The sequence below is a fragment of the Clytia hemisphaerica genome, unplaced genomic scaffold (assembly GCF_902728285.1).
Source record: "Clytia hemisphaerica strain Z4C2 unplaced genomic scaffold, Clytia hemisphaerica genome assembly, whole genome shotgun sequence".
In the NCBI taxonomy this organism is placed as follows: domain Eukaryota; kingdom Metazoa; phylum Cnidaria; class Hydrozoa; order Leptothecata; family Clytiidae; genus Clytia; species Clytia hemisphaerica.
Window position 1 is genome coordinate 130,350 of NW_027103851.1, and position 15,402 is coordinate 145,751.

A 15,402-nucleotide genomic window follows, 5' to 3' on the forward strand; every position below is an offset into this window, starting at 1 on the left:
AGGAATTTTTCTTCTCTTGTCTAGCGTCATGCCGACGTATTTGAACGCGCGTACATTTAGAAAATAAAAAGCCATTCAATTTTTAAGTACTAAGATAATCAAGCCAGCCTTTAAGGATGAATTTTGATGCAATATTCTGCAAACTGATTTTGTGCAGTTCAGCACTTTTTTCTATGTGCAAATTACAAGTTTAGATAGGATTAACGGAATTTGTAAAGAATTCCGGATACTATACAAGTTCGAAGTATTTAACCCTTTGCGTGCCGGTACCTTGTTTTTGTACCCCAATCCATTTGCCGAGGGGTAATTTTTTTTAGTAACCTGATTTGCCGATGTCGTATATATACGACATGCAAATTTTAACTCGTGTTGCCGCATGTCGTATATATACGACAAGGATATTTTATTCCTATTTGCCAATGTTTGACATTTGTATTTGACATTTGTTTTATATATTTTTTATGATAGACTAAAATAAACCTGAAATAAATCTTTTGAGCACTTAATATATACTTTCACTACTACTATGGATTTTTTTATGTCGGATATATACGACATTGGCAAATAAGAAAACCATTTTCCTAAAAGCTGATTTCTCGGCAATAGAGCTGCCTCTTTTTTAAAGGCCTCGGCAATTAGGTAAAAAAATTTGATGTCGGATATATCCGACATTGGCAAGTAGAGTGAAAATTTGCATGTCGGATATATACGACATCGGCACGGAAAGGGTTAATAATCGCCTTGTTGTACATTTGCATTTCATAGTGACGTCAAGGAGAGGTACTAACTCAATTAAATCATATATGTTGATCGTACCTTGTACTATAGACAGATATAATCGTTATTACTATTCAAATCAACGAGATTAACGCGCGATAGTGGTCGAGACCTAGGGAGTGCATTATACTCCTTTTATCGCTGACCCATCAGAGAAAAAAAATTTCGCCACTGGCTGAAATCGATCAAATCATTTCACATTAAAAATCACTTCAAGTAACACATGGGAAAAAGATTTAACCCAAGTTGGAATCGGAATTCTGTCAATCTAATTTTCCCTCTATTTTCCATGGCCAACGTTTCAAAATTCCAAATTATTGCTCATAAACTAGTTCCCTGTGGTTCCCCCGGGTGCCCCCTTATAGATTACCTTTTAGAGTAGGTTTTAGCCTAACACCAAATCCTACAGTTCAACCTCTCTGGCAGAGGTACCTATGACCTTACATCCAGACTAGTTTTTGTACTGCCTCAGCGTAAAGGGTGAGTATCTGTAACAGTGCGCAAAGTTGCCAGTAAGACAAATTACACTATCTAAGAAATAGGCCCAAAGCCGAAGAAAATTCGCGAACGGGCTTTTTACCGAAAAGAGTTTATAGTCGGTAGAATTTGCCAGTCTTCCGCCGATTTTTTCTCCGTATACCGCCATAACGCCATACCGCCATATTTTCCCGCCTTTACTATCACTGTAACAGAGGATAGGAAGCTAAAGAAAAGTAGCCACAACAGTCATAAACTACCAAATTTAGTGTTTTAGTTGTTTCAAAGGATGAGAGAAGTAAAGTTTTTGAGTTTTGCGAGGTGACGGGTATGTCCGAAACAAAAAGAGACTTTTCTAAAACTTTAGTCGATTTTCACTCGATTTTTGTCCAAATTTTGGAAGATTACGACCCTTTGAGGGAGGAAATTTTGAATTTCGTGATTTCTGGAACCTTACAGAGAAAAAAGTTTGTTTTAACGGTTTTTGTACCCCTTTGAGACTTTCGAGGGTGTGAAAAAGAGACCCTTATGGCTCGCACATACCCGGTACCCATTTTACCTAAGTACCCCCCCCCTCCCCGAATGACACTTACATTACTATCTTTAATGATTCATTCATTCCTGATTAAGTTATAGTCAAAGAACATCTTATTATCAGAACATGATGTAATACGCCAGCCACCAGTAGTAAGTGATGAAAGAAAAAAATTCCTTTAACCAAAAAGGAATTCCACTTTGAAATATATTTGTCACTGAATTTCAAATTTAATCATCAAACATCGTTGATAAAAGTGTTTGTTTTTGGAAAGACATGGAAGATCTCAGGTGGGTAACTATTTAGCAGTTGAATTCAGGGCTACGTAGCCAAATATCTTTCGGATTGAGCGGGATATTTCGGACTCTCATTAAAATATGGGATAATTCATTGATGACAATGAATCGCAGGAAACGTTTCATCTTCCAAACATGATAGTATTTTTCTCCTGGGTTTGATTTTCGTTCTACTTTTTCAATGTTAACCCTTCAAAAAATTGCGCAGTAAGAGAAACACAGTGACATTTGTTAGTTAACACGTGAAAAGCATAAAATCGCGTGCTGGACATGTCACTGTATATTTTGTCTTGACGTCAACAATATTCTTGTAGTTTCTTTGTTCTACAAACTGTACCATGGGAGGTTTACTCTCTGGACTATGTATAATACTTAAAATCAACAAACTCTTATGTAATATGATCAGGAAAGTAATATCAAATAATGTACAAAATTGTTTATTTTGATTCGTGTAGTAACCACTTGTAAAACACTATCACTCACAGACTCGCAAATCTCTTCATTGTTAATGGAGAGTGTGAATAGAGAGTGAACTTCTATAGGTGACGTCAACACGAAGGTTTTTTACGAAAATGCGAAAGGGCAACACTTTGTCAACGTGCAACAGTGATTACTCTTACGTTTGCAAATGTGAAATCAGAAGTAAACATGTAGCCAAGCCTTCAGAAATATTGACGCGTTTAGCTTCTTAAAAGAGTATTGCGTGTTGGTTTACGCCCAAGTAAAGTTCTACTTTCGTGTCAAAAATAGTAAAATCAATATTTGGAAAAAATCACTCAGGATTACAGAAGATTTACGTTAATCCGAACCTTACTAACAAGGACCTCAATGGCTGAATGGGCTTTTACAGAAAAGAATTGAATATGATAAAGGAAAAGAGGTAACCCCGGACAAGCATCAGTTGACCCCCGGATAGGGACAACCCAAATTACCCCCGAAACTCGTTAATCTCGTTAATCATAGCCCACTTTCCAATCGTTTTCTTCTATCCAAACGACTCTTTCTCCTCGGGTCTTCCTTTAGGGAACGCCTGTGTTTCTATTTGTAAACCCCGTGTCACAGATCCGGCGGTGTGCGGTAATCCCCCCTGCCCCCCACTGGAAAATTTAGCAAAAATTTCGTCTCTATGTGCAAATAACCTACAGTTTTAGCCCCACTGGGAAATTGACTTTTTTGTCCCCATGTGAAAGTAATGGAAAAAATTGCAAAACCATCCCCTCTGGATATGTTGAGCTGGGAACAATAGAATTTCTATCCCAATTGGGCTTTTGATTTCCCCAATGTGGGAAAACGTTTTATCAGTTTTGTGAGACAAGGGTATAAAATTTGTTAAAAGCCAAAATTGTTTTCAATATTTAGACGTCAAAACCATTTAGAAATTACGATTAAATATTTCGAGAATATCAGAAATCATGTCAAGACCGCTGGAGTCAGCATTTGTGGTGAATTTTCCAAGAAAGCACATCAATAGTATATTATTGGTACATCCAAAAATATTGCTAACGTCTATGATAGTGTATTTTTAAATCTAAAATAGATTCACACGTGAAGTCGAGAGCCGATCAGTCCTAAAAATGAAAAACGTAAAACGAGATATCATCAATTCTTTTTTTACCCAAAAGGATTTTTTAAGGACATTTTAATCTTCAAAGAACCTCCCGATTTGTTATAAAGATGGAACGTATACTTCTTACATCTGGCAGCTAGAAAAATGTTCCAGAAATTCACAATCATGGGGAGTGCGTTTATTAGAGGCCCACCCATGTTCTTGATTTCGTGTTTTAAGATTTTGAAGTGCATGATTGCGTGATCGGAAGAACCAGCCTGATCAACGTAATCGTGATAGAAAGGAAATTTAACTCGTGATAACGTGATTTTGGATTTCTTTTTGCGTGATGGCGTGATTTGAAAAGTGATTGGGGGGCCTCTTTATTAGGCACCGTAGAGTAAGCCCTAAAGTTATATCATGTAGACTGGTGCTTGAGTAAGAGCACACTTAGTTTTGTATACGTAAATACGGCTTCTATAATTAAATGTCACAACTTAATTACTTGACCTCTGATGAACTAATGATAATCAAAGGTAATGAGGCATTTTCAGCCACTAATGAAAATAGGAGTCTGTTACGTATTCGGGAAAACAATTTCGATTCGAGTTGGCAATTTGGAATTTAAAATACGTACGTAATTGATGTCCCATTTTTTAACCGCAAGCAGGGTAGTGTTATAATTCTAATCTGAATGGTCAAAAGAGTACAATGAAGTCTCTATAACTCGAACCCGCACGAGGAACACACATTTGTTCGAGTTATGGAAATTTCGAGTTGAGGTAACTGGAGGGATGATAAAACTTGTTCGAGTTAAGGAGACATTCGCGATATAGAGGCTCTGGTTAAAGAATGCTACACTATTTTCTAAAACTATCATTATTTGTAAAATCTAGAAATACCCTTTGGACTGCTCTGCAGCAAACGGGCGGCAAAAGAGAAGAGAAACTAAAATTCTCCTCGAATTACTAATTTCAGCCCTCCCACACCTTATCTTACCCTACAAGCCGCACAAAACGTTGTAAAATTTCATTTTCTGAAAAAAATCTTTGGTGCAAGTAAAAATAGTTTCCGATTAAAAATTATCATATCGTTTTTTCTTTCAATTTCAATTTTTCTTTCCAATTCAATATTGGTTCACAAATAGTATTGGTCAGAGCTCTATTTTCTGAGCTCCAGCAATAAAAACCCCTCGTTCATCAGGGTTAGTCAGTGTCTCTCGGTCATCTAGAGGCACTTTGATGAACCATTTATGTTATCATAAAAAACATTAAATTCAAATAGCAGTTATTCATCATAACCAAAACTGTGGTAAGGAACTAAAATACTTCATTAAGGCAATAACTAGATCAATGAGCAATCGAAATCAAGTCATGACCGATAACTCATACCTCAGATTGCATTTGGATGATGAGTACCTAGCAGACAACAATCAACCTATATTGAACGTACATAAAATGTTTTGATGGGTCGAACACCCTCCCATTCGGCAAAATACCTCCAAAATAACTAGCGTCCATAACGTAAGCAGTTCGCCGAACATTGAAACAAAGGTGTTTGCTAACTATTGTTAGCTCAAAACATTTATCAATACAAGGAACTCCATCATTCTAGTTTTTGAAATACCTCTAACTAATTGCAAATATCCTTGACAAATCTTTTTCATCGTCTTATATTCACTGTGTCAATGAGCTGCCCTTTGTCAACTTTCTACTCTGCTCACTAAAGATCACAGATACAAATGTTTTAGTCAAGATGTTAACGTTCGATAGAGATATAGAGATGATTTACCCATATCGTATAATGTAGGTTTCTAAATTCTTGCGACCGTAGTGCAGTGGTAGAGCATCCGGCTACGGTTCGCAAGATAAGTTCAATCTTTCATGACTTCGTACCTTAGTACAAAAATGGTACTTGATGCCTCTCAGTTTGATACTCGGCAATTAAGAGAAGGATCAAGGGTAAGTGGAGCAACCAATAGGAGGTAAAGTGGCGCCCGCCTTCGGGTATATAGCTGTTGACAGAGGAGCCTTCGGGTCGCCTCCAACTGCGGTCGCAAACTTACTTACTTAGATTCTGAGTATTGAAAAAAATGACACGAACTTGTATTCTTCATAAGGGAAGAACTTTGAACTAAAAACTATGCAATGAAAATATCAGTCAACCTTCTCAAAATTCGTACGAAAAAATTATTTCAACAATCAATTTCTAGGTCAAAATCAATTAAGTGAAAAGGAAAATTGAACTGAGGATGAAGACCAAGGATGAATCAAGCCAAGCAGATTTCAAACGAAGAGGATTTGGCTACTTTGTAAAAATAAATAATTTGGCGTGATACCTGTGTACTGACATAAAATTATAAAATAGGTCTAAATTTCAATCACCAATAATCAGCCACCCACTTAGCATCCTTCTTATTAGTTAGGACCAAATAATCTATACTGGATAAACAACAAATATTTCTTACAGTTATATCATAGTGATGCAGAAGCAGACCTGGTTTTGCATGCGCAAATGCAACTAATTAAATATATCATTGTCACAACCTTAATTGATTGTTGATTTGATAATGTTGAGAGACGTTAATTGGTCAACGAGGCATTTCCAGTTTCTTTTTGGCAACTACATTCTCGAAATTTATAATGTAATCTCTACGCACATGAAACATTATACCGAGTTTATGTATGTGTGTTTTTCAGCGACGGAGACGGTAAGTTCTAATTTGACTATATCCTGACCAGCTGAGGACGACGCTATATCAGCACCTTTACTGTCCTCGATTTTGCTAGGTCAGAACTGCGGGTTTTTCCAAATCGCGTCAGTCACTCTGCCGTCCTCAAAAGTGCAAATACATAAACTCGCTTATGTCAACATTATCGACGGCTAAAGATCTAGATCGGTATGACTTTTATCATATGTTATTGAAACTTGGTTTAGTGTGATTACTACCCAAAAAACGTTTACCCAATGAATAACTTTTCTTCTTTTTTGCAAACCTTTTCCAGTGGGAAGGCGGTCTATACGGCTTTGTTACATGAAAGCGTTATGAAAAATTGAAGGTATATTGACCTACTGTGACCTACTTTCAGCAAAAATGACACATTATTTTGCTTCACCTGTCTTGGCTTGGAAAAGATAGAGTAGCTCTACCTAGTGTTTTATATAAGATATATGTGGGTAAAATCGCCGTAAAGAGTCTTAGGGATATTCACTTGGAAGATGACAAACAAGGATCATAACTACCAGAAGGTTTCGACCAGATCGTTTATTATTACACCCCTGTCTCACAGCCCTGATGGACAGGGTGGATTTAAACCAAAAACCAAATCCGCAAAAATTAATCCCCACCAAAATTAATACACTTAAGGTAGTTTATTGAGCTACAATTTGCCCCTCCTATTATTTTTTCCTTGTCTGAATCTAGCCGTCTAGTATGTCAGCCTACAGAAAGTTCAACTAGAACAATCTGGCTGAAAAGCATCAATAAAGCATCATTTCAGGCAAACTTAGACGTAATGTGGTGAAATAACGATCAAAAGTTACATACAGGAGGTTGAAACATCAAAAATCTAGCAGGGGGAGTTTTTGTTTATGTATTCTCTTAATGACCCGGAATGGGTGCAGTCAAGAATTTGGCACAAAAAACCTGCATAAATGCTTACACCAGCAGAAGAGGTGAATTCTTTGCAAGCGCTCGTTTGCTTTGTACAAAAATTACGATAAAATTTTGATAAGTGCACTTTGGCTCGCGTACAAATACTCCGCGCATGCATTTTTACAAAAAAAGGATAAACTTAACAGTGGGGGTACTTCCTAAAGACTTTCCCAGGCTGCCATAATTTATGACGAATGAATTAAAGAGGAAGTAAAAAATTATGACATATATTATCAATTATAAAAGCCTATGATAGGTTAATCTTATAACAATAGATAATTTATTACGTTTTTTTAGATCCGAATTATGATTTATGGTAATTATTCATTCAGAGGCATGTCTATAATTCTCGTTTTTCAAAGTCGTTTCTCGGTACTCATTCGTACACTCGGGTTTTTTTCTTGAGTGGTTATTTACAAAACGTCAAGCTATTTATTTCCTACGTCATCAGATTGTTCGATCAACAAAAAGATGTTTTGTCAGAAAGTATATAAGTGATTATCTTCCTCCGAAACCTTTAACAACCTCGGCGAGGTAAAGACATCGTTTATAAACGCTCGATTTACGACGAAGCAGCAAAATTTCAAGAATAAATATAGATAAAGAGAGAGGAGAATCGTTAAGCTAAAAAAAGGGGGGAGAGTAATTAAAACCGGTCAATTATTAAAAGATTGCTTTTAAATTTCTTTTGGATTAAAAAAAAGACAATAGTAGTCTCGGTTGATCGATCATCAATATAAAAGAGAGTAACATCCTTCGATACCGGTCAGTTATCTTACGAGCAATGTTAAATACAGACCATTATTCAGCAGCTAATACTGTTAATAAAATGTGCTACCAAATGTATCCTCCAATAGGTTAGTATCAATGTATTTTGTTGTTCTTTCGTATACTCTCATCTTCGTCAACCATGATAATAAACTTATTTTTCAATATAAAAGCATTGAGGAAAACGTGCATTGTTGCATTCGCTCTTACATTTTTCGTATTGCAAAATTTCTAAACTTAATTTTTTTAATTTTCATTATAGAAGACGAATATCCATGTTTCAACCGTCTCTCATTGTGGAGTTTCATCTTCAACCTACTGGAAGACCAGCATACACCTTGCGTCCGATGGACTGATCGAGAAAAACTGGAATTCAAAATCGAAGACACTGAAGGATTAGCTCAAGAATGGGGCCAACGTAAGGGCAAGAATACAATGACTTGGGCTAAATTCGCCAGAGCTATGCGATATTATTACGGTAAAGACGTCTTAGAGAAAGTCGAACGTAAACGATTCACCTATAAATTTATCGATTCGCCCAAAACGCGATCAGTGATCAGATCAACTAACAGAGCTGGCAGATCAACAAATCCTTCACCGGTTTCACCAGCAATGTCGTCTACAGATTCCTCCACACAATCCATCATCTCTGAAGAAGATTATGCCAATATCTCAACAGCAATTGATATTATGAATCCACCAACTATCACAACAGCTTCTGATGGAAACCTCCTCACAAACAACACCATCAGGATCAACAACAACACTTCTGCTTATACCAATGACAGCAAAGACTATGAACAAGTCAAAATTGACCAAATCAAAAAAGAACTTGAAATCTGTGTCACACAATGTCAGCACGCAGAACAGAATTCATATACACAACAACAATCAACAAACTCTCTTTACAATTCAAACTCGTCTTTCAATACACAGACTACAAATGCCAACATACAAAACCGTTTTTATAACCACCACCAAAATGCTGTTTTCAATCTACCAACATTAAACGCGAATTACCAACCAACTGCATTCAACTCGTCATCAAATGACCAAAAGGTTCCAAACGGGTATTCAGCTTCTAACTTCACTGATTATTTTGCCGAAGAAGACTTCTCACCTAGATCGAGTAACTCACCACAACAGAGTTACTCCCCACAACCGAGTTACTCCCCACAACCGAGTTATATTGAACGACAAAACTCGTTAACTGCTTGTGAAAGAGCAATCTTAGCATCACTTGTTGATACTTTCCAATAAAAAGAGACAATTTTTCGACAACATTACAAAGACGCGTTATAAAAAACTAAATTATTTTCAGAAAAAGTTACAACAACAAAAAAAACAAAGAGAAAATTTATATTTGTAGGTAATGTTTATGTAGTTTAGGTATTATATTATGGACTGTAAATATCAGAGTACTTGTAAATAATATTCGGGATATACAAAGGATTTAGAAAAAGATATCAATTTAAAAATAACATTGAAATATTTTGTGTCCAACATTATTTACGGTCTTTGAGTGCTGTTTTAAGGGGGTTACTAAGATACATCTAAGAGAAAGAAGATACTCCACAAGATACAGTCAGTATATTTCAAACAGAAAACAATTGGAATTTCTCTATGAGTTTCGTGCAACCGTCATTTCACCTTTGTTTTTCGGCGTTGTAAGATTCGCATTTTACAGGCTTTGTCGTTTATAGTAGCTCTGCCACCAGAGGGATATGCATATCATAGTGGGTGGAACCCGTTTAAGAAGAGACGCCGAAAGAAAAATAAGTTTTGTTGTATTTTAGGTTTCAGTAGTAACCTTTGTCAACATTAGATGGCATGGACATTGATAAGATGTTGTGAGCAGATGGGATGGAGAAAATAATCGAAAAAGAAGCTTCATCTTCTGACTCGGATTTGTTGGTTAAGGCGGTTAAGGGACACTAAGAATTACTTGCAAAGAAGTTTCTGAATTTTTTCATATACATATGGAGGTGGAATGACTGTACATCGTCTAATGAGGTCAGGACAATGAATGTCCATTAAAAATATCTTCGTTTGCCAAAAAATAACATTGAGACAATGATGTAGGTACCAATGATGCTCTGAAAAAAAATAAAACAAAATTCTTTTCAACTCAACTCTGATATCGTATCTCCAAAAGAAATATTTTTTTCAATCTGATGGTGTAACATTCGTCATAATATCAAAGGTATTATCAAAAACATCTAATAAACTATTGATGATAATGAAAACTACAAAACAAATTATAAGATTTAACGAAAAACAACAAACATATTCTTACAATGTGAAAAGGTCAGAAGGTCATGCTTTTAATGACCGGGTCAGCAATTCAAATTCGATTTCATGTAGATCAATAAAACTTTCTAATTGTATGCTCACATTGACTTTGATGTAAAGAAACTAATATGCTCTAAACAAGCCTGTATATAGATGAATTAAGAATTAAGAATTGACAACGACAATAATTTGATCTAACATTCATCGATGACATGGCGATTGTCTGTCACTGCTGACTACAAATACCCAGCATTATTCTTAAAATTTTGAATAATCGCTCACACTAAACTTAGAACTTTTAAATTAGTCTAGCAACTTTAAATGAAGATACGTAAATATATAAACTCAGTATCGATATCAAAACAAATCTTTATTGTAATTCACAATCTATCTTTTTGAGCTTTGACAGTTGGGCTTGCTTCAAACAGAGCAGCATTGACAATAACCTGGAAAAGCTTTTGATAAATACATTTTTGTATCAAAAATTTTCAATCGATAGATGAATATTTGTAAACAAAACAAAATAACTAAGTCTCAAAAAGAATATGTTTACATCAATGTTAATGTTATATGTTACAAGTGCTTATTTAGCTGCATACGTAAATAACCTTTAGACAAACACAAAACAACAAAAATGGTAGCCTTCAAATAAAAAATACACAAACTTGATAAATGTAATTATTTTCGCTTTTAAATATTCTTATGAAAACTGACTGAAATAATCACATATTCTTCACATAAAGAAAATGTAAACTTTTCTGAAGTTAAAAACTGTGTGCTATAACTATTAATAAAGCTTTAGATATAATAAGGAAAAATATACAAACAAAGAAGTCTGTCTGTAACGATCACCCTTCCAACAACAAGAAATTAAGCAAGTGAAATGCAAGATGAAATAAGGAGAAAAATGCATTGGAAAATAGTTTTTTCTTCGAACTCCTGACATATAAAATGCAATAGAATTGCAACAACATCAATAAGTTAAGGTTAAACCGCATCCGAACGTTAAATTAAGCGTCAAGACCAAACAATAATATTTTTCAGGTCAGGACATTTCTCGGTGAAGTTTTTGGTTTAATTGGTAAAAAAATTATAAATTTTGTCAGGACATAGAAGTTCCTTATCCACGATTATTAATAACTATAGTTTTTTATTTTTTTTAATGTTTCCATGTTGCAAATTAAGTCGAAACATTATTTAGTTTTGATGACTACTTTCCCCTGGAATTTCTCTCCTTACTGTTTTCTTTGTTCCCTTTTATTTTAAAATACAAAACTTTAGATAATAAAGTTTTTTTCTTTAAAAAAAAACATCATTTGTTTTATTTTGACGGGAAGACGGACAACGAAAAGGATGACATTTTTCATAAAATACTAATGCAGCAATGTGATAAATTTCAACAAAACAAACTGTAATATTTATACTGGAGTATGCTTGAAATTATGATAATCTGTACGATATAGACTTTGTGTGGCCAACAAATCTTACTGATGTATTTCATGGTGTATTTGAATATTCAAATGCTTTTGAAAACAATATTTTTGGGAGATTTGTAAGAAATTCCTTTCGAAGGTAATTGTTTAGACCTAAATATTTTCTTTTTTGTTTTGTTTATTCACGATTGAATACAAAATGAAATGCTACAGTTTGTACTGCATTTTATTTTCAAGTTGTGTACCATTTTGTTCGAGTTTAGAAACTCTTTTGGTTCGATGTATTCTTTGTTGAAATCAAATATCAACTACTTCAAAATTTTTGGATTCGTTTTTTTTTTTTGGAATTATTCTTTCAGCATTTGTTTTCGTTTGGTATTATTCAATCAAAGAGAACAAATATTTCGTGTTTCAAAACTGGGTGGTACGATTTCCAACAAAAACTTACCATACACAATGCCACGTTTCAATATTGATGCATGTGACATAGGCCGACACGTGACCTAAGCAAACTTAATTTTAGCTGCCACGTGACTTTAACAGATGATAATTTGCAGACCCGAAAAAATGTATCAATTTTTCAGGAAATTAACGCCTTTTTAAGTATTTAGAAATTTATTTTGAAGATTGAATCATGAAAAAACTCAACTGGATTTTTTTTCACGTAATTTTAACAAGTATCGTGGAGTTATTTTCCGTTGAAAGAAGATGAAACAGTCGACAAAAGACTATTTTCATTATCTTTCCTTACCATTTATCGTTTAAGCTTTATAACGTTAAAGCCTTACCTTTTTATGATAAAATTCAGACCAGAATGTCTGAAAAACGGGGTTGAAAAATCTCAAAGGAAAGATTGTAAAAAAGAGAAATTGGTTTAGTAAATTTTAACTTATAATTATTTTGATCTTCATCTTTCATCATATTCTATCTTCTTCACTAATGATAAAATTTGACCAGAAAATATAAATTTGAATTATATTTTTGCTTGATAATTCTAAATGATAAAGAAATTGGTGAAAAAAGGAACATTTTCAGGCTCAAAACTCTAAAAGTTAAAAATATCCGATGGCTTTGAAAATTGTGGATATTTTTAAATATTTTGAATTTGCTTAAGGGACATCCTTTAACGTATCCTTTAACGTATCCTCTACCATTTCCTTACACAGCATTTTCGCAAACAAAAGGAGGAATAACTATTTCTCCCTCGTGCAAAAATAACGTCGTTTTCGATGTCTAAAATTCGACTAATTATTTTCAATACTAATGCTGTTGTTAAAAAATTCATCCATAAAAAATGTCGGAAAAATATCCGTCATTTTATGCCAGCATAAATTTTATCAATATAAAGTTGTGCTGAGTAATATCGGGTTTTCAGAGACACAGTGGAACACCAATAAATTGATCAATCATTACATTTCCGTTAATCTTTTATCTTTTTTTCTTTGTTGTGAATAAATCCAAGATTTAGCACCTGAGAATTTCAGTTTTAAAAGAAAAGAATTTCAAAGAATATCTAAAGTATAAAATTATTCGTAAGCAAAAATTTAACGTTGATGAAAATTGTTGTCACCAAACGATTTTATCGTCAATTTTTGCCGTCAATTTTTGCCGACAATTTTCTACTGATAAATGTATTCAAAAATTGCACAAAATAGCTTCTCGTTGAAATATTACTAAAGAACGTAAGAAAAATGGACCAAAAGTTTGGATTTTTAACCTAAAAGCGGCGTTCATTTATTTCTAAACTATGTAAAGTGTAATTAGGAATAGAATATTATAAGCTCTTTTTCTTTAGCCTAGTATTTCTCAGAGTTTGATTTTCAATAGAAATTTTAACAGTTATATCAACCGAAAATAAATATGAAATTCAATACCAATTTAATTAATTACATAATAAATATTTCAAAGCCCGCTTGGTGATTTTGTAGGTTTAAGCGTTATCTATGGTCTTTATTGGCGTAAATTCTTCGTAAATTGGGAAGGTATACCTTTCAAGGTTTTGTTTTTACACAAGTGTTCCCGTTTCATATCAGACATATATTTCATATCAGGACAGTGTCTGCCTATTGTGATATTGTGCGGATATAAGCAACAAATGTCTTTTCCTCTTTCTTACCAATCTTGCTCCACATACGTGTCAATTCAATGTGAAAAAGCTTGTACATTAAATTTGATGAGTAAGCAAACGATATCACTGTTATTTAAAAACAAAACCATTAAATAAGGGCCAGCGTAAAAAGGGCCGATAAGGTAATATTTCAGTCTAGAATGCTACTTGTCTCCAAACTTTAGGAATCACTCCAATGAATTGGTTTCAGCTTTTTTTTGCTGCCGGCTGTCCTACAAAGTGAGCATATTTTCATAATTTAATAATAAGTTGAAAACAAAATTATGAAATTTCAAAAAAATGCAGGTCTTCAAACGACGGTTTATACTATAAATGATACCCTCTTTTTTTACTAAAACTGGGTAGTTTAAATCTCGGTTTAAATCTCTCGTCGATTTGAAAAGAAAGAGAGAGAGAGAGACATAAAAAAGTTTTGATATAGCTTCAAACAATAAATGCTATCTGCAGGTCAAAGGATCTAAAAAGCATCTGATTATGCCCCTTTAAAAAATCATCTTTGTCATTTTCACCATTCTTGACAGTGATGGTGCAAAATGTCGAAATCGATAATGTGGATATAATGTAGTAAACTAAAACCTGAGAAATAAACAACTAATTCATTTTTACTTAAAAGGCGTAAAGCTTCCTAATTTCCGTATCTAAGTCATTGACTGTTAAAACCTGGACCAAGCTATATTCGCTTTTTTTAATCGAATTTTTTTGAAAAGTGGATACGTTAATGTTAGCACTCGACATGAGTCAATTTATAATTCAATGAAATTTTTCACCCACATTGTGTAGTGCTACCATTAGGGTAACAATTTTAAAAACTTCAAGTAAAGATTTAGGTTGGCCAGCATCGAATTTGTCCAGGGTATTAAAATATCAACTATCTATGTGCTTTCCTAAAATATGAAAAACCAAATAGAAGAAAAACAACAAAAGATTTCAAGACAAGATTAATATTTTGGTATTCTAGTTTATTCGCAGCGCAGAGAGGGAAGCAGGAATATTTGGGAAGTAAAGGGTTATGGCAATTTCTCTCAGCAAAGCACGGATAGGAAGAGCAAGGAAGTAGAATACTTTTAATCTCCTAAATCGACTGCACACAACCTTACTATCAACTTTATCGAGACCATTAATATATATAATATATATGATTTCACGAGACCTGCTAACCCTTTCCGTGCCGCTGTCGGCATATGCCGATAAGAGCATTTTCGATTTCTTTACTGGTGTCGGCATTTGCCGACAAGAAAGATCTCGACGTATTTGCCAGAGATTTTTTAAAAGTTTTTTTAAGAACTAGATTTCATTAAATACCACAGTTGAATAATCAAAATATATTTCAAAGATGTTTTTCATAATTATACATTTTTCAACTCAAAATAAACACATATCACTTATATTTCTGATATTTTTCAGAAAATAAAGCTAAATGTGATGGTAAACTCTGTGGTCGCTCACACCTGGCAAATAGGTCGAACCTTCATTGTTTTCCGTGGCAAATAGGTCG

The 15,402-nt window shown here is 34.1% G+C and overlaps 1 protein-coding gene across 1 annotated transcript; it reads left to right on the top strand.

Annotated features, from left to right (window-relative positions):
• The first annotated feature begins 7,786 nt into the window (after positions 1-7,786).
• LOC136807653 (uncharacterized) lies at positions 7,787-9,540 on the top strand. The gene is made up of 2 exons (XM_067064247.1): positions 7,787-8,143; positions 8,317-9,540. Exons 1-2 carry the CDS (start codon positions 8,071-8,073, stop codon positions 9,312-9,314), a joined length of 1,071 nt encoding a protein of 356 aa, XP_066920348.1. The 5' UTR covers positions 7,787-8,070; the 3' UTR covers positions 9,315-9,540.
• The last annotated feature ends 5,862 nt before the right edge of the window (positions 9,541-15,402 follow it).

What these genes read in the sequence shown, in the direction of transcription:
- LOC136807653 (XM_067064247.1), top strand. Translation starts at nt 8,071, where the DNA reads ATGTTAAATACAGACCATTATTCAGCAGCTAATACTGTTAATAAAATG. An exon ending in CCAAATGTATCCTCCAATAG is followed by an intron (nt 8,144 to 8,316) that starts GTTAGTATCAAT and finishes TTTTCATTATAG; the next exon opens with AAGACGAATATCCATGTTTC.